Genomic DNA, 19,431 nt, shown 5'->3' on the forward strand with positions numbered 1-19,431 from the left:
GAAAGAGCGAGAGGGCCGTGGCCAGAGCGCGGAGAGGCCTGCGGGTGGCAGCGGGCGGGCGGGCGCCGTCGGGCCGGAGCCGAGCCGAGCTGCGCCGCGCTCTGCGCTCCGAGCCGTAAGCCCTTCGCCGCGCCCCAGGCGCGTGGCCGGGGCCGGGCGGGGCGGGCGCTCCCGGAGGCCGGGGCCCGCGGCTGCCCGCTGGGCTTGGGCGGGGCGCGGGCTGCGCGCTCCGCGGCTCGGTGGTCCCGCCGGGGGCCGGCGGCGGGGGAGGCGGCGGGGACGCGCGGCTCGCCGCCATGGACGACAAGGCGTTCACCAAGGAGCTGGACCAGTGGGTGGAGCAGCTGAACGAGTGTAAGCAGCTGAACGAGAACCAAGTGCGGACGCTGTGCGAGAAGGTAGGCGGCCCGCCGCGGAGGCGCGCGCAGGGGTCGGGGGGGGAAACGGGCCCTGGCCCCCGGCTGGAGTAGGGGACGGGGTGCGGGACCCCACCCCACGCCCCGAAAACCAGGCTGCTGCAGTCCCCGGGCTCCACGGACAACTGCCCTGAAAGTCGTTAACACCGAGCGGTGGTTAGTGTGGCGTCGATCGCTCGCAGGTGATCCACGGAGTGCAAGGAGCTTTTGTTTGCACACTAGTGGGCGTGATGGCAGGCCGAGCCTTCTCCCAGCCTGGGTTTGGCGGAGGCAGATGACTGAAGGCTGGTCTGGGCGGCCGAGTGGCTATGGAGAGGGACGTCTTTTTCAGGAAGAAGACAGCAGGTGCTGAATTTGGAAACGGTGCTTACTGGCAACGTTAACTGGGATAGGTGCTATTTAGAACCGGCCACGTTACAGAAAGTTACTTCCTTTTTTTTTTTTTTAACCCTGTGTATCCCTCCCGACCCCACGCTATAGCTTGCAGGTAATGGATTAGGTAATCCCTTTTTGATCGTGTCTTCTCAGCTTTCAGACATGTGTGTGTATCTATTGGTTTATTAACCGCTAGGTTTTTGGGTTTTTTTTTTTTTTTTTTTTTTTTGCTTATATCATCTTATTTAGAGTCTTTTTTTTTTTCATTCCTCTTTTTTATTGTGGGCTAACTCGCTTCCCCATGTTCAAGAGCCCTGCGAGAGAGTAACGGAGCTAAGTATTCAAGTCAGAGTCTACATTTTTTTCCCCAGAAGTTAGGATCCTACCAAAGGATTTTGTTTATCCGTCTGATAACAGGCACTCCTTACTTGGGGTGGGGAGTGATAGATGGCTCTTGGTGCGCTTTTCAAGTTGACCAGGGCCTTTGTGGGTTGAATAAGTACTTAGCACAGGAGAGTTTCTTTCTTCTAGTAGAGCCGTGAAGAAAAGGGTGTTTCCCTCAGAAACTGTTTGTGTATCGTCTCAGTTAGCTTTTATTTATCTTGTGTGATAACCTGTAATTTCGTTAAGTCTTAAAGGTAACCTTTTAGGTGATCTCTCTCAAGCTGGAGCACCACTGGGCTGTCCAGTTTGGAAATTGAGTCAGTCAACCTTATTGTAGTTGTGACATCCAACCTATAAACCAAGAGGTGGCGAATCCGGCTAGGTGTTTCCATTTGACTTTCTGATAATTTTAGGATCCACTCTTACAGAAGGTTGTACCATGGCTTTGAAGTATCACACTGAAGTCTTAAACTCTTAGGAAGGTTTGTGAGTCTTTTAAAGTTTTTTTTTTTTTAAACTCCACTTCTAAGTAAACTGGATTACCAGTTATCCCGTGTTTTTGAGCTTACATCCTAGGCTGTGGGTCTCTTTTCTTTGCTTATCTCCACAAATTCAGTGTCACCCACTGCTTTGTCCTCTAGCCCAGAGGATGGAGTTGCCAGTGGGAGAAATAGCTGGCTTCCTGGCCTGTGCATGACCCTGGTATGCCCATGCGGGTATGTGCCTACGGGTGCATGTGTCCCTGTTTTCTTCCACCTGGTGGTCTGGTCCCATTTTATAATAGGTTTGAAGATTTATTCATTTTTAATCGTATGTCTGTGTGATTAGTGTTGAATGAAACCTGGGGAAGCCAGCCTTGTCAGATTCCCTGGAGCTGTCTGGGACAGTGGTGGTGAGCCACCTGCTGTGGGGTCTGGTCACTTGAAAAAGTAGCACAGGTTCTTAGCTGCTGAGCCGGCTCCATCCCCCCTATTTAAGTTCAGCCAGTCAGAATTCACTGCTGCCCCACAGCGAGCTAGCTGCCCGTCTGCACATGGGATGCTTCTCTGTGAGGCAGGGGTGACGATACACAATCTGCTGGGTGGGAAGTATCAGGAGCTGAGCACATACAATCCTGATGGAGGCGACTGTTACATGAGAAATGAGTTCTGGTCTGTCTCGGTTGTCACTCTTGCTTTAGTGGGACTTCTGGGGACTGTAGTTCAATGGAGACTTTGGGTCCGTTGGCCGTGTGTTTCCTGTTATCTTCAGCACACACGTTACCAGGTTTACAGCAACGCTGTAAAGCGACGTCCTTACTTCCCACTTGGTCTTGAGAATAAATACTCTGCCCTTCCTGAGCTAGAAAGCCTCGTAGGAAGGTTGTAACAGAGACAAGCGGTCTACAGTCACCCGCTTTCATTCCTTTTAGCTAGTTTTCTTAAAGGTTTTGTTTTTAATGTATTTGTATGGGTGTATGCGCATATGTGTGTGTTTGGGCATATGCACGTGTGCACATTGATTTTGTATGATGTGTTTGTGAGTGCACATGGGGAGGTCAAAAAAACAGCTTGTGGAGAATGCCACTTTTATGTGGGCTATGGGGATCACATTTTAGTCTTCAGGCTTGAGCATCAAGCACCGTTAGCTGCTGAGCCATTTCTCGGGATAAAAGAGAGTTAATATTTACCTTTTTAAAAAAAGAGAGAGCGTGAGCGAGCACTCCTCACTGTGTAGTCTTAGCTCCCTAGAACTTTGTAGATCAGGTTGACCTCAAACTCTGCCTGCCTCTGCCTCCTAGGTGCTGATATAAAAGGCATGTTCCACCATGCTTAGCCCACCCAATTTTTTTTTTTTTTTTTTTGGTTTTTCAAGACAGGGTTTCTCTGTGTAGCCCTGGCTGTCCTAGAACTCACTCTGTAGACCAGGCTGGCCTCAAACTCAGAAATCCTCCTGCCTCTGCCTCCCAAGTGCTGGGATTAAAGGCGTGTGCCACCACTGCCCGGCTGCTGGCCCAATTTTCTAATAATGTGACTTTTAGATTTTGTTTGCCATACCACTCTATAGAAAGCGACATTGTAATGAGATAGTTGTCCCCCAGACATTAAATTCCTGCTCTGATTTAGCTCAGCAGCTGAGGCAGCTGAAATCAAGGTGGGTATGGAAAAGGCCCTGGCCTGGGGTCGTGGCGGTGAACCTTATGGAAGTATCAGTGGGGAACGACTGCCAAAGTTCCTGCACAAGAGACTTGTCTGGCTTCTGAAGTGAGTTTATGTCACTGTAGAATTGTTGGCCTAGGACTGTGAGGCCTGCCTTCTGAAACCACAGGCTTGATACACTCCCCTCTGTTAGCATCCGGATTCAAAGCTAATTGTGACCTGGCTCCTTTGAACATAAATACTGCTTCCTGCTGTGGCATGGTACACGACACTTTTAAAGATGGTGTGCCGCACTGCCTGTCTGGCCTGTCCAGGACAGTCTGTGACTAGAACTATATTTATCTCTCGTCTTGGGAAAACTTTAAAAAAAGATTGACCTGTTAAGATTTTATTCTATAACTGAAGACGGTTTGTGATGATGAGCTATGGGGGAGTCGGGAGGTCTTAGGAGGATGAGGGTGGGGAGGGTTTGGGGGTGGGGGGGCTTGCGTTTGGGGGCTAGGCTGCTTTCTTTGTTGACAGATATCCATTTTAGTCTTTAGTCAGAAAATCTGGGGCTTGTGTAAGAATATGTGCAAATTCTAGGCCATTAAAGGCTAGGCTCACAAAAAAACAAAACAAAAGAGCTGGGTGTAAATTCTCTGTTGAACAGGGGTGTGTGTCTTTCTCGCGGCTCTGCCTTCAAAGCTTTGGCATAGCAGACATTTCAGGTTTTACTTCATAGTGTGAAAGAGCATATTCTTGACTTCTGAAGCAAAACTATGTTGCTGAAGATTAGATTATAGAAATAGAACTCGTGAATTGAGATAATCAATTATTCTCTGTGATAGATGTAACTTTAAAAAAAATAAAAGTGGTTTTATCTGGTCATGGTGCGTATTCCTTAAATCCCAGCACTCTAGAGGCAGAGGCAGGCGGATCTCTGAGAAGAGGTCAGCTTGGTGTACTTAGTGGCTACATGAAAAAGGCCTTGTCTCCAAAAAGAAAAAGAAAAGAAAAGGTAGTTTTAGCTGCTAAACATCCTAACTGGCTACATAGCAAGTTCCAGGACAGCCAGAGCTACACAGTGAAACCCTGTCTCAGGAAACAGAAACAAAAGAAGCACAAGGACAAACGAGAGCCCTAACTGGTGTTCATTTTATTACGGTTTTTATTTGGGTCAGGGTCTCACTACAAAGTCTGGCTGGCCTTGCCGTGGTTGACAGATTCATTTCAAGCTGCTGAAGTCCCGCCTGCCTCTGCCTCTGCCTCCCTCAGCACCAAGGTGTCAGGTATGCGACACTATGTCCTCGTGGTAAATTTACTTTAAACTTTTAGTTGAAAAGCGTTAATGCCAGCTTTGGTGGTCCATTGATAAAGAGATGTAGAGATACAGAGATGTAGAAAATGTTTCTCACTGTACCAAAGAATGGTGTGGTTATAGTGGAATTTGAAGTTAAGACCCAGTCTACTGACTGAACTCAAATCATTGTTCTTAGCCGGGCGTGGTGGCGCACGCCTTTAATCCCAGCACTTGGGAGGCAGAGACAGGCGGATTTTTGAGTTCGAGGCCAGCCTGGTCTACAAAGAGAGTTCCGGGACAGCCAAGACTATACAGAGAAACCCTGTCTCGAAAACCCAAAAAAAAAAAAAAAAAAAAAAAAAAATCATTGTTCTTCAGTCCATCTGAGCCACTCTGCTCTTAAACTAACAGGTGAAGCAATTAAGAGAGTATCATAAACTAGTGACTAGAAAGTGGAAATTGTTAGATCAGGTAATTTCTTGACTTTATATGTGATACGTAAAATATACTATGTGGGGAAAATCTACACTTATATAGGTAAAAATGTTTACCTGTAAAATTTGTTTTCGTTGAATGGTTTTATATGCAGCATAAACCTTTGTTCTAATTTGAACATCTTCCAGTAAATTTTCCCTCTTTTTTTTTTTTTCCGATTGTTTTGGGTGGTATTGGTTCTGGTTGGCTTTGTAGTGCCAGGGGTCAGACTAGATAGCCCATCACTGAGCCACTCTGACAGACTTGGTAAACGCAGCCAAAGCACCAGGAGGAGAATGGTATTAGTATCACAAGACGTTTCTCACCTGTGTTAGGGAGGAATTTTTAGTTGTTTTGGATTGATTTTTTTCATTCTTAAGTAAATGGGCTGAAATAGAAACCTAGTCTAGGTTGTTGTTAGAAGTAACTTCTCTAAGGCCTGAGAGCTGGCTCGGCAGTTAAGAGGACTTGTTCTCTTGCAGAGGAGAACTGGGTTTATCCCCAAAACTCACACGACAGCTCACAACTGAACTCTGGTGCCAGGAGACACAGGGCCGCCTTGTGACCTCCTCAGGCACCAGGCACACATGTGGTGCACAGACATGCGTGCAAGCAAAACACTCGTAAACATAATACATCTAAAAAAACACTTTGGGAATAACGTATATGAAAACACCTTTCTTTCCTCATACCATTATTAGTATTAAATGTTACCTTTTCCTGAAGATTACTTTTCAAGTCTGGATTTGTTTTTGAATGGTCATATTAACCTTGGGAAGGAGGTCTGTATAGTATAGATTGTTCCCTTTCTGGGAAGAGAGAGCTCAAGGTTAGACTTGATTCGGTAACAGTTATGCATTGACCATTCACAGACTTTAAATGAAGTGATAGCATGTCACTAATCATGATGAAAACTGGCGTTCACATAATTTACAGACTAGCAGTAAAAATTTTATTTGAATTGCTCACAAAATACTAATGGGGACCTGAGCAAAGTTGTTGTCGTGAGGACCTGAGTTAGGGCTCCCAGCACCTATGTAAAAAGGTAGCTATGGGGGGCTGGAGACAGTCCTAGGGGCTTGCCTGGCCAGCCGACCCAGCCTGATAGGTGGGCTCTAGTTTCAGAAACTAATATGGAGACCAGCACCCTCTTCCAGATGTGCAGCTTAGCCGTCTGAGTAGTCAGTCATTTGGAGGTTTATCTTTACGTCACGGCACGCATCAGTATGCCTGCCGTCCCCTCTTATGGAATGATAAAAGTCCACTGTGTGGATATAGGAGGGTGGCTGCTTCCGTAGTTAGTACTTTTTGAAATCTGTTTTTGAAGCTTTTTAAATGTTACCTTTTTAGGCCCTCATTGTAATGCACGCCTATACCTTTGTATTACACAACTATACCTGTGCACCCAGAAGACTGAGACAGTGGCTGTGAGTTTAAAGTCAGTCTGGGATGCATGGTAAAACTGTCTCAACAGAAGCATAGAGAAGTCCAGAACTTGCTCTTAGAGATGTCAGCCATGCAGAGAGGCAGCTTAGCAGCTCGAATATCTGTAGTTCCAGTTCCAGGGGACCCTTTGCCCTCTCCTGTCTTCCTCAGGCACCAGGAACACACATATATGCAGGCAAAACAGCTCTGCACATTACAGACAGGGAGCTATTGAAGCTATCCCTTCCGCCTTTTATTCTACTACAAGCTTGGGAAATGTGTTGCAAGATATTTGATCACACTGTGAACCCCAAGATTGTGGTATTTACTGGAAAAACCTGTTTCTAGCTGGGATGTGACTCAGCCCTAGCACACACCTTTAATCTAAGAGCTTTCTGTTTATTGTAAACAGGATTAAATGAAGTCAACGGTAGGTAGGTCAAGAGGCCGAGCAGCAACCAGTTTGTGGGGGGGGGGGGGATGAACATAGGAGAAGAACAGAGTAAGGAAGTGGGGGGGAGGGGCAGATGGAGACACACGGGAAGTAGGAGAGAGGGACATTGAGTCTGAGGAGTGTGTGGAGAAAGAGCTGCTTTTTCCTGAGGAGGAAGGTCAGCTGGTTGCTTTCTCTGGCCCTCTGAGCTGGCAGGCTTTCACCCCAGCATCTGACTCCTGAGTCTTCAGTGGTAACATCTAACAGTTGGGATTTTGTTAAAACAAAGATGGGGCTGGAGAGATGGCTCAACAGTGAAGAGCACTGTCTGCTCTTCCAAAGGTTCTGGGTTCAATTCCCAGCAACCACATGGTAGCTCACAACCATCTATGCTGGGATCTGATGCCGTCTTCTGGCATGCAGGGCCACATGCAGATATACATAGACAGGACAGCACTCATATACATAAAGTAAATAAATGTCTAAGAAAAATGACAGATGTCTATGAGAAAGATAACATACATTTTATTTTGGACACAGTTTTCCCTGACGACCATTAGCTTACCTTCTTTGTTTGTTTTGTTTGTGAGTTAGACCTTTCAAGGTAGCCGAGGCAGGCCTGTAACTCTACTGTACAAGCTGGGCCGGTCTCCTGAGTGCTGGGAGTGTGGGCATGCGCAGCCGGCCGGCCGTGCGGTAAACCCAGCTCTGTGTGACCCTTTATGTGGAATGAGGCTCTGTTCATGGTGCTTTGTTTACATGAAAGCATCCTAGGATTAGCATCCTGAAACAGTTTACATTTATCTTGGTCAGTACACACATCCAGAACTTGCTTTTTAAGCAGCCGTGGTGCTTGCCATTGAGACACTGCTGTTGTTAAACTCAGGGTTAACTTCCTTGCTTGAGGGGGGAGGGGCGTTGGCTGGAGCTGTGGCTCAATTGGTAGAGTGCTTACCGGTCCAGCCTGGCCTGGGCTCAGTCTCCAGCACCCCGTGTTGGAGGGAGAGGGATCAGAAGTTTTCAGGCTATTCTCTACTGTATACAGTTAGAAGCTACCCTGTCTTAATTAGACCAAACTCAAAAAGAAAAAAAAAACAATAAGTCATATATGGTAGGCCTACTAGTGGTGTAGGAAGAGAGCTTATATTAACTATGGTGTTTTGGTTGAGCTGGGCTTCCTGTGTGGCCATGGCTGGCCAAGAGTTCTGGCCCCTGCTGCTTCAGCCCCGAGTGCTGGGGTGTAGCAGCCAGGTACTACCGTGCTTGACAGGCCTCTAGAATGTTTCATGTTTTAGACTTATTTTACGTATGTGAGTGTTGTGCCTGTATGTATGTCTATGTGTCACGTGTGTGCCTAAGCCCTAAAGAGATCACTGGAGCCCCTGGAACTGGAGCTGCAGACAGTTGTGAACCACCGTGTAGATGATAGAAACTGAACCCCAGTCCTCTGCAGTAGCAAGTGCGCAGAGAAACCGTCTCAAAAAACAAAACGAAACGAAAACAAAACAACCCATATGTGGTAGAGATATAAGTTGGTAGCCAGAGAGAACTGCAGAGAAACCCTGTCTCCAAAAACTGAGCCATCCTTTAGCCCCACTGTAGACTTTTAAAACTTCATGAAAGACAATTTGTTTCAGAGGTTGTCTGGTTTTTGCTTTCTATGAATTTGGTTGGAGTGTTAAAGATAAGCCCTGTAGCAGTTCATTCATGTGTAGAAGGGAAAGATTGTGTGTGCAGTGTGTGCAGTCAGAGGATAGCCTTGGGATATGTTACAGCAGTGGACTCCCTGTTGGCCGCAGAGGGAGTGACAGTTAAGTACACACTTAGACCCAAGACGATGTCTTTCAGAGATGAAAAGGGAAAGAACGGCTGGCGGACATTAGTGTCGCATTTAATGCAGTAGTTCTGGCTACCAACTTATATCTCTACCACATATGTTTTTTTTTTGTTGTTTTCGTTTCATTTTGTTTTGTTTTTTTGAGACAGGGTTTCTCTGTGTAGCCCTGGCTGCCCTGGAACTCACTCTGTAGACCAAGCTGACCTCAAATTCACAAAGATCCACCTGCTTCTGCCTCCCCAGTGCTGGGATTAAAGGGTGTGCCACCACGCCCAGCTGTCAACTGTGGTCTTAAGCCACAATCCACATTACAGCTTTAAATGCGGTCTTATCTGTGCCCTGGAAGTAATCAAGTTTCCGTTGCTGCGTCCTAGTAAACACTGGAGAATGACATTCTTAGAACTGCTTCTGACTCCTTTTGTGAATATGTTATAAATCTTTACATACTTCTCGGATGTTTTTACTATATTGACTAACTCAGTCTAGAACTGCCTCCTGGCTTGTTAATTAAAATAAACCTTCAGTTGCATTGCGCATGCATGGACAGGTCACTTCAGTAATGTGGTTGTGAGAACATAGTTTGTCACATAACAGAGAATCAACCCTCAGAGGAATTCAGTTGAGGAGGGGGAAAAACAGCTGTTTTTACTTTATACACAGGAAAGGTGATGACCTCATGCTCTAGAGATGCAGGGTCTGGACACCGGCAGAGGGTATAAAGACCTTAGGTTACACAGTTATATTAGCACCATGAAGAGGAACTCGGCTTCCTTTTCTTCTAACTAATCCTAGGCCAGCCAGGAGAAATAGTCTATGTTCCACTGTCCACGGCTCTTGGGGAGTCACCTGGCTGACCTAAACATCTTTTGAATGAAAAGTTGGGGACCTAGGCTGAGGGTACAGTAGCTCGGTTACTTTACAGTGCTTTTGTAATTGCTAACGTCTGTATTTGTATTTGCCAAAGGGAAGGTGCAGGCCACAGCATGAAGGTGGAGGGCAGAGGACAACTTTAGAGTGTCCGTTCTCCCACAGTCAGCCCTGAGCCATCTCTAACTCCAGAGTTTTAGCCGACTGCAACTTTGTCTTTCTAGTCAGTATCCCAAATCAGAATCTTGTACTACAGTAGAGGATTCAGTTGCTAGAAAATAAGTTTGGAGTTACTAAAAATACCTCGCTTTAGAAACCATGCACCAAACAGTTGTTCAGGCCTGCAGCCCTTTATAATGGAGGCCAGGGGCTCAGAAAGGAGTTTCAGGTCACCATCCTCTGCTACAGTGCGAGGACACTGGGAACCCAGTTACTGACCCCTTACGAGTCCCTTCTGATTGACAGCTGGGTTGCAGGAGTTTGGTTGCTCTCAGTAGGCCTCTGCTGATAGATTTCCGTTCTTACTGCACTGTGGTAGGCTGTTTGGCTTCTCCTGCCTCCCTCTCTCCTGCCTCCTGTGCTTAGTGCTTGCAAACAAGTATGATTTGGTTGCATGCTCTGTTCTGTGATGGATGGCAGCAGTTTGTGACAAGCATGCTACAGCAAGATGGTATAGACATTAGTTACTGGCCAGTGTACCTCCTGCAGCACACTCAGGGACATTATTGGTTTAAGTTTGTTTGTTTTTAATTAAGCAGATCATGTGGGTTTGTGACTTGGCATTTTCCCTCATATATCAAACACACTTGAGTAATGCCATCAAAGATCTAGTATTCCATGCTCTGGACAGACTATGTTTATTTTCATAAGAATCTAGAAGAGAAGTTCCCTTTTTCAGTAGTGTTGTATTACATGAGCTCATGGCTTAATGGGCATTTGAGTAATTTGTACTTTCTATTAACACCTGCTGCACCTCCAGGGACCTGCGTTCAGTTCCCAGTGCACATGTCAGGCACCTCACAGCCACCTGCAGCTGCAGCCCCAGGGGTCAGGTGCCCTCTCTGCTTCCACTGGCACTGGGACACATAGGCACACAGACACAAGTAAACACACAGTAAAGATAAGGCCTTTCAGCAGAGGAATAATGCGGCCATGGATAGTTGGAACAAACTTCATTTTATTCCTACCAGCACCTCATAAGGGCTCCAAGTTCTCTGCATCTTTGTAGATATGTCATCTCCAGACTTTGCTATTATGGCTATAAATCTGCCTATCTCTTCATAGGGTATTGGTTTATTTTTATACTTCCAAGTGGTTTCCCCCAGATTTATTTTTTTTCAGTAGGTAAGAAATGCTGTTAAATTTGTAACCGAGTCTTTTCATTTATTTTCCTTTTCTAACAGGCTAAGGAAATTTTAACGAAAGAATCAAATGTGCAAGAGGTCCGCTGTCCTGTTACCGTCTGTGGAGATGTGCATGGCCAATTCCATGACCTTATGGAGCTCTTCAGAATTGGTGGGAAATCACCAGATACGAACTACCTATTCATGGGGGACTATGTAGACAGAGGGTACTACTCTGTGGAGACTGTGACTCTTCTTGTAGCATTAAAGGTATGGTTGACGGATACAGGGTGGGGTGAACTTCAAAGGCAAAAGAATGTCAGTGTTGCATGTATCATTTTAATTTCAGGGTTGGCTTCACATCTTTTACAGAGAGATGAAAGTCCACGCCTTAAAACTTGTCCATTTCTGATAAATGTATAACTCAGCGGTTGTCCATAACTGAACTCTGTGAATTATATTTGATTTAATTACTTACCACCCTTCATATGGGAACATTAAACAAGTCTGTTTACTTGGTGACATGAAAAGCCCACTGTTCCTCTGCCTTCCCGTTCTCACTGCCCTGTACCCCACACCTCACACTTCAGCCTTCAAGATCTGCTCCTTTCATCCCTGCTCGGGCTGCCAGGTGGACCTCAGTTCCTGTCTGTCCTGTCGTGCTACTTCCCTGTTCCCAGAGTCCTCTTTGATTCCATACAGTCGTGAGAGTCAAACTCATTAAACGCCGAGGCTCTCCTATAGTCTATCTGACTTTATCCTGTAAGTCACAGCAGAAGTGGCTCCCCTCAAAGAGTATTTTTATTCATGTTCTAGTCTCTCTCTCTCTCTCTCTCTCTCTCTCTCTCTCTCTCTCTGGTTTCCCCTCAAGATTTCTCTGGCTGCTTCCTTCTTACTGCTCCTGCTCAGACTAAGCAAACGCTTAGGACTTTTTAGAATTCGGGTAATTGCATGGCCATAATGAGGGGCCTATAGTAGGGGACCCGAGTCTAAGCATAAAATCCACTTGATGTATATATATCCTACATACCTAGTCTTAAATTTAATTTAAAAATGGACAAAAGAACTATTTAAAGAAATGGATTTGCGGTTAAAACTAACACAGAACTGGAGAGCCGTGATTGTGCCATGGTTTCTTTTCCTTGTCTTTCAGGTGCGCTATCCAGAGCGCATCACAATATTGCGAGGAAATCACGAAAGCCGGCAGATCACACAAGTGTATGGCTTTTATGATGAGTGCCTACGGAAGTATGGAAATGCCAACGTGTGGAAATACTTTACAGATCTCTTTGATTATCTTCCACTTACAGCTTTAGTAGATGGACAGGTGCGCATGTGTGTGACGGGGCCTTGCCAGGAGGAGCTTAAATGTGGGGGAACAGTCAGTGTTAGGAATTCATGTACATGTCTCTTTGGCTTATTCTGTTTGTTTAATACAGTGCTGCAGAGTTGAACCTGGGGCCTTGGTGTCAGGTGCTAAGCCAGTGTGCTACCCTAGGCTACAGCCCCGTGATTTGGTTGGTTTGGTGTTGGTGGTTGTTTTTTGGGTTTTGTGTGTTCCTGTTGTGGAGAGAGTCTCACTGACTGCTCCGGCTGAGACTTAGCTGTACCCCAGCATGGCTTGATACTATGATTCTGCCTCGTGTTCCCAAGCAGCTGGGGTTCTGGGCTGCAGTCACCCCAAGCCCCGCTTTACCTGGCCAAAGAAGATACGTGCCCTAATGTGTGCTTTTTACATTTAGAAGACAGTATAAAAATGCTTAAGTCTTTGGGTGTATATATTATTAGTAACACAAGATGTTATTAGAAATTGTGCTCGTAGCCAGGCGCAGTGGCGCACACCTTTAATCCCAGCACTCGGGAGGCAGAGGCAGGCGGATTTCTGAGTTCGAGGCCAGTCTGGTCTACAAAGTGAGTTCCAGGACAGCCAGGGCTATACAGAGAAACCCTGTCTCGAAAAACCAAAAAAAAAAAAAAAAAAAGAAAGAAATTGTGCTTGTATTACTATGTTTCCTGGCTATCATTAGTAACTTTTTATTCCCATCTATCTTCATGATAACAAGTATCATATTATATATTACATCTTTTTTATCAAGGGGTTCTCTGTTCCCAGCATAGTAAGTTTTGCGGCATACATAAGACATTATACAGGCCAGGCGTGGTGGTGCACGCCTTTAATCCCAGCACTCGGGAGGCAGAGGCAGGCGGATTTCTGAGTTCGAGGCGAGCCTGGTCTACAGAGTGAGTTCCAGTACTGACAGGGCTACCCAGTGTTCTTGAAGGTGTAACAGATACTCTTCGGCTTGCAAGTCAGAATATAATTTAATTATAACAGTCCATATTTTTCCAGCCGTGAGTTTGGATGCTGCAATAATTGTAGTGACAATACGTTGCCTATACTTGCTAACTTGTAAATGTATAAGTTGTTAAATTTCAATTAAAATTGTTCAAGTAACAGTCTTTATTAGCCTTAAAGAACAAATTCATTTAGAAAGATAATAGTAATAGTATTGGTGGTAGATCTAATTTTAAAATTTGGTTCATACATTGGTAGAACTTTTATGTATTTCTTATACAATCAGCACTCCCCAAACTCATCAGCCTTTACTGTTTTTGAAATATTTATAAGAAACAAAACAGCCAGCCTACACACACCATTGTGACAGGTTATCATTTATTAAATGTTATTACTGGAAGACACCTCAGAAATCAAGTAGAGAAAACAAATGGTACACAGGGTCCTGGAAGGAAGTGACAGGCTTAGGTCCTTCATAGTGTTCAGTATATTGGGACCTAGGAAACCAGATGTAAATATCGTGTGTGCAGTGTGTGGGGACAAGCACGTGGGGCTGGAAGCAGCTGTCGTAACTCGGTTGATCTGCACATTGCTTTTTATGTTTTTTTTGAGTCAGGGTTTCTCTGTGTAGCCCTGGCTGTCCTGGAACTCACTCTGTAGACCAGGCTGGCCTCGAACTAGAAATCTGCCTGCCTCTGCCTCCTGAGTGCTGGGATTAAAGGCGTGCGCCACCACTCTCGGCTGCACATTGCTTTTTGAGACAGGGTTTCTCACTGAACCTGGAGCTTACGATTCAGGTAGCAGGCCTGGTCAGAGACGGCCTTGTGTCTCCACTGAGCTTCCATGCAGTGCTGTCAAGCCTGGCTTTTTACATCGGTGCTGGGGCTCAGTTGCCTATATGGCAAGATCTTGACTGGCTGGGCCATCTAGCATCAGATCTGCTTTGTTGTGGCAGTGGTGGTTTGGGGGATTTTTATATATATTTGTTTATGGGGGAGGGAGGGAGGTTGGCCTACATCAGAGTGAAGTTGTCAGGCTTCACAGCATCTGCTGAGCCTTTAAGAAACATGGAGCTTGGGGGGGTGGAAAACCTCAAAATCCTCATCGATGGACATGATGTACCTGCCTGTAATCCCAGCACTCAGGATTATAGAGCTTCTGTCTCCAAAATCAAAATATAAAATAAAACTGAAGCCTTATGCTTAATGTGTAAGTTCAATAGTCAACCAAATATAGCAAGCACAAAAAGATAAAACCAATTGGGGCGGGGGGGGGGTGTGTCTATATCTGTGATTTAAACTTCAGTGCTAATTTTTTTTAGAAAATCCATTAACTGTCTCCTTTATTTAGGGACCCATTACAAACTTGAGCAGAGCCAGGAGAAAAGGCTGATATGGTCATACAGATCTATTCAGGAGAAAAGACTGCTAGGGTCATATAGATCCATTCAGGAGCTTTGGGCAGAATTGTTGATTCCTAAGCTAGCCTGGGCTGTATACACCATTGACCCTGTCAGTGAACAAATATGAAACTGTTCACTAAAATATTCATTATTCTCTTTGATTCATAGTATAGTCCTTGAATAATCAGAGGATAGTCCTAAGAAAAAAATTTTAAATGCTTATATTATCCCACTTTCTGCCAGAAGTCCTGTAGATACACTCTATAGTAAAGGGAACTAAAGACAACTGGGAGGTGGCCGGGGGCGACCAACATTTTTTTCCTAATTTGTAAACACATAAAGTAGCTGTTTTGCAAGCATGAAGGCTGGTGTTTATATACCTAGCAGCCATGGAGGGCACAGCGCCCACCTGTGACCCCTCTCTCGATGATGGGATGATATGGTTAGCTGTCTAACCACAGCAGCAGGCTCTGGTGAGTCAGGTGGAGTGATCCGAGGCAAACAGTACCAACCTTAGGCCTGCACATACATGTGCACCCACTAACATGTAGACCTGCAAATTACATGCACTTAGCAGGTGTGCAGGAGAGGTGACTCGGTAAGTAAAGTGTAAGGAGAGAGAGAACCCCAAAAGCTGCCCCAATCTCTGTTAGGTGGGCTCTACACATCATACAGTGAGAAATAAGTGTGTAAAGGAATTACAGGTGATACACTATATAGGGAAAGTATATGTAATAGTGGTTATGTGCTCAGTAAATCTATATTGTAATCTATAATGGGAATCAGAAGGATGTTAATGTTGGGAAAGAAACCAGGTGTGTGACCGCAAACACAGTGACGGGTGGTGAGCGAGCGCCCTGTGCAGCAGACGCACTGTGCAGACACCACAGTGCGGCTCAGACTAGAGCGTGTGGAAGGCCCTCCCATCCCCAGGACCGCAGCCGGGGAAGAGAAGAACCCTGAGCACGGGAACTGCTGTGGAGGTTATTGCTGGTGATTGGACTCTGCTTTGCATTGTAGTTCACAGATCTTTCAGCTAATGATACCATTTGGAAAAAGAAAAAGCTGTCATGACTAACCTTTGCAACCGCTACTTAACTGTTCATTAATTTAGCAATTATAAAAACAAAACCATTTTCTTCTCAATTGAAAAACAGATATTCTGCCTCCACGGTGGCCTGTCTCCATCCATAGATACACTGGACCACATAAGAGCCCTGGATCGCTTGCAAGAAGTTCCACATGAGGTGATTTTCGAAGTTACTTCATTTATTTTGATTTTAAGGGAGAAAAAAGTGTAATCACATATGGGAAGGGTAACTCAATTAAGTATCCTAACTCACAGTGCACACATATTCTTTCTCCTTATCCAGGGCCCAATGTGTGATCTCTTATGGTCAGATCCGGATGACCGTGGCGGCTGGGGCATTTCTCCACGTGGTGCTGGCTACACATTTGGACAAGACATTTCTGAAACATTTAACCATGCCAACGGTCTCACACTGGTGTCTCGTGCTCACCAGCTTGTAATGGAAGTATGTACTTTTCCTGCTCTCGTGGTGTACGCATGCACCCGTCATAAGGCTTCATAATACCTTCAGTAGGGGCTGGAGAGATGGCTCAGCAGTTAAGAGCACATTGCTCTTCCAGAAGGCGCTCAGTAGAGACTTGAGCTCAGTGAGATGATGACTCCATGCTGCTTAGAGGAGCACACTGAGGAGTGTGCTTGCTGTGTGTGTCCTTGCTACATTTCACCAAGGAGGTTTGAAAGCTGTTTGTCCACTGCTGGTTCTATTCCGTGACCACTCAGTTGAGGTAGCAATTGCTGGATTTCTCCTGTTGTGTTAGTGTTGTCACTACGAAAGGAATAAACGAGAACGGAGTCCCTCTAACCAGCAAGTAGTGGCTTTAAGAAGGTAGAACAAACTTCACCAGCCTAGAGCAGGCGAGGAGTGGGGTAGGGGCAGGATGCAAAGCACATACACGAAGTGACATTAAACTTCATTATACTGGCAAGCACAGATGTCAGTGATGATAATATTTTTGGAGAAAAAATTTGACTAAGCTTTAACATTCCTAAAAGTCCTGAGACTCCAAAATTAGAAAATAATCAAATTTCAGCTATTTGAGGCAAAACTGAAACATTTAACATAACAAAGATGAGAATGGTGTGCTATGTGTCAAGTAAACACCACCCAACATCACGAGTGATGGAAGGCAGAGGCTCTGACACAGGTGACAATGTGATTGTCAAGATGGCTGGTTAGCATGGGCTCAGCTCTCTGGGAGAGCATATTCTAAGTTGGTATTTGCCTAATACGAGTTTCAAGCAAACTTAGTAGCAAACTTTAGAAGCCAGGCTCATTTCTATCATGTCTCAGCACTTGGGAGGCTGGGGCAATTGCAAGTTTGAGAACAGGGTAGTCTAAATAGCAAAATTCTTTCTCAAAATAAAATAAAATACTTAGCAAAGTTTATGAAGGAAAATGGGGAAGTTACTATGGTTTTCTGAGAAATTCAGTGTATATTCTAAGTTAAAATCTTAAGTGTAGGTTAAGAAAAGCTGTATGGTTACTGAGGTATATAATAGAATCTTGTACCTAATAAATGTTTAAAAGTCTGAACAGTTGCATAAACTTAGATTATAAAAGGTAACATAGCCACCGAAGTATTTGTGACTTGATCTGTCAAAATTGGATTTTATAATGAAACAATGACCTTTTTAATGTTGCAGGGATATAACTGGTGCCATGATCGGAATGTGGTCACCATTTTTAGTGCGCCCAATTACTGCTACCGTTGTGGGAACCAGGCTGCTATCATGGAATTAGATGACACTTTAAAATATTCATTGTAAGTAACTTTACATTTTAATTGTATGTAATGACTTTTAGAGGAAAATAGCCTTGGGAGCTGGAGAGGTGGCTCAGCAGCTCAGAGCACTTAACTACAGTCTAGTATGACTTCCATAGATACCTGCACACATGTGTGCATACACTCATACACACATGCATGTATGAAAAGAGACAGGAAGCCGGGCGTGATGGCACATGCCTTTAATCCCAGCACTCAGGAGGCAGAGGCAAGAGGATTTCTGATTTCGAGGCCAGCCTGGTCTACAGAGTGAGTTCCAGGACAGCCAGGGCTATACAGAGAAACCCTGTCTCAAAAAACCAAAAAAAAAAAAAAAAAAAAAAGAGCTCTGCTTATGACAGGGGAGGAGGAGGAGTGTGCGTGCAGACCCTCTTCCCCAACATTGAACTCAAGAACTTTCTGATGTGCAGCACTCGTAAACCATGGCCTCCTGCATTGCTAGGCCACTGCTGCAGAAAGTGGGGTTTTTTTTGTTTTGTTTTTTTTCAAGACAAAGTTTCTCTTTGTAGCTCTGGCTGTCCTGGAACTCACTCTGTAGACCAGGCTGGCTCCAAATTCACAGAGATCCACCCGCCTCTGCCTACAGTTTATTGAAACTTTCCCAAGAGCTTACAGCTAATAGAAAAACATTTAAGAGAACCATAAGCCGGGTGTGGTGGTACAAGTTCTTAATCCTAGCACTCTGGAGGCAGAAGCAGAGATGGGTTTGAGCCAGTCTGGTGTATGCTCTACATGAATTTCAGGACAGCAAGGACTACAGACATACCCTATCTTAGAAAGACAAACAAGACTCAGACAAAAAGAGGAACTGTAACCGCCCGGGGGCCTAGGAAGTGCCTTGGTGGCCAGCACGGCTGACCTTCCACGGATACCATCTTCATTCCCAGCGCTTACACTGCAGCTCACAACCACCTCTAGTTTCAGTTCCAGGGATCTGACATACATGTAACTAAAAGTCACTTATTTGGGGCTGGAGAGATGGCTCAGAGGTTAAGAGCACTGACTGCTCTTCCAGAGGTCCTAAATTCAATTCCCAGCACATGGTGGCTCACAACCATCTGTAATGGGAATCTGATGCCACCTTCTGGGGTGTCTGAAGACAGCTACAGTGTACTCGTATACATAAACAAACCTTTTTAAAAATTGACTTATTTTAGGTTTAATAAAGCCTTTACTACTGGGCGTTACGGCCTTCTTGGTACTCTGTTTATCCTAGCATACACGAAATCCTGGGTTCAAGCCCATCATTGTAAACTGGCCATGGTGATGCACGTATGTAATCCCAGGACTTGGGAAATGGAAGCAGGTTGGTTTGAGTCAAGGCCAGCCTGGAATACATGAAACCTGGTTTCAGAAACATTTGTCAAATAAAACACTTGCTATGTATGCATGGTGCTACTTGCATGCCTGTAATCCCAGTACTGACAAGGTAGAGCCAGGGAGATCAGGATTTCACAGCCTGTGCTGCGAGTTTGGGGCCACTGTAGGCTATATGAAACCACATCTCAACTACAGCGGCAAAAAATTGGGAATACATCCTGACTCCTGTGAGTGTTTGCGTATTACTATGGTTAGTTGCATCCTTTCAGGACTGTTGGAGAAGGAAAACACAAATAGCATTTATTTATCCCAAGACCACAGTGTTGATAAAAAAAAATAGGAAAAAGTCAGTGTACTAACATTAATATTAAAACACACACACAACAGACAAATAGCTATTTTGACAGAAAAGGCACTTGGTAAAATTCAGTGTTCTCTTCTGCTGGGCACAAACAGACGTGTACATTTTCACCATAGCTGTGAAGTGCTAACTGTGTGGTTGCTAGTGACGAATGAGTTCAGGGTCATCCCAGCCACGTGGGATGCAGCGTTGCTGAAAGCTACA

General features: G+C 45.1%; 1 protein-coding gene across 2 annotated transcripts in view; it reads left to right on the forward strand.

The window, feature by feature from the left end:
* Ppp2cb (protein phosphatase 2 (formerly 2A), catalytic subunit, beta isoform) overlaps positions 1-19,431 on the forward strand; it is a 20,184-nt gene continuing 753 nt past the window's right edge. The window contains exons 1-6 of one of the 2 annotated variants that reach the window (NM_017374.3): positions 1-398; positions 11,035-11,244; positions 12,128-12,301; positions 15,830-15,919; positions 16,046-16,207; positions 17,407-17,525. In NM_017374.3, coding sequence (NP_059070.1) covers positions 297-398; positions 11,035-11,244; positions 12,128-12,301; positions 15,830-15,919; positions 16,046-16,207; positions 17,407-17,525 — 857 coding nt within the window. In that variant the 5' untranslated portion in view covers positions 1-296. Of the gene's footprint in view, positions 599-11,034; positions 11,245-12,127; positions 12,302-15,829; positions 15,920-16,045; positions 16,208-17,406; positions 17,526-19,431 lie in introns of both variants that reach the window. The other variant, XM_006509033.2, reaches the window with a different exon arrangement.

This window comes from Mus musculus, chromosome 8 (genome assembly GCF_000001635.26).
Source record: "Mus musculus strain C57BL/6J chromosome 8, GRCm38.p6 C57BL/6J".
Classification (NCBI taxonomy): Eukaryota; Metazoa; Chordata; class Mammalia; order Rodentia; family Muridae; genus Mus; species Mus musculus.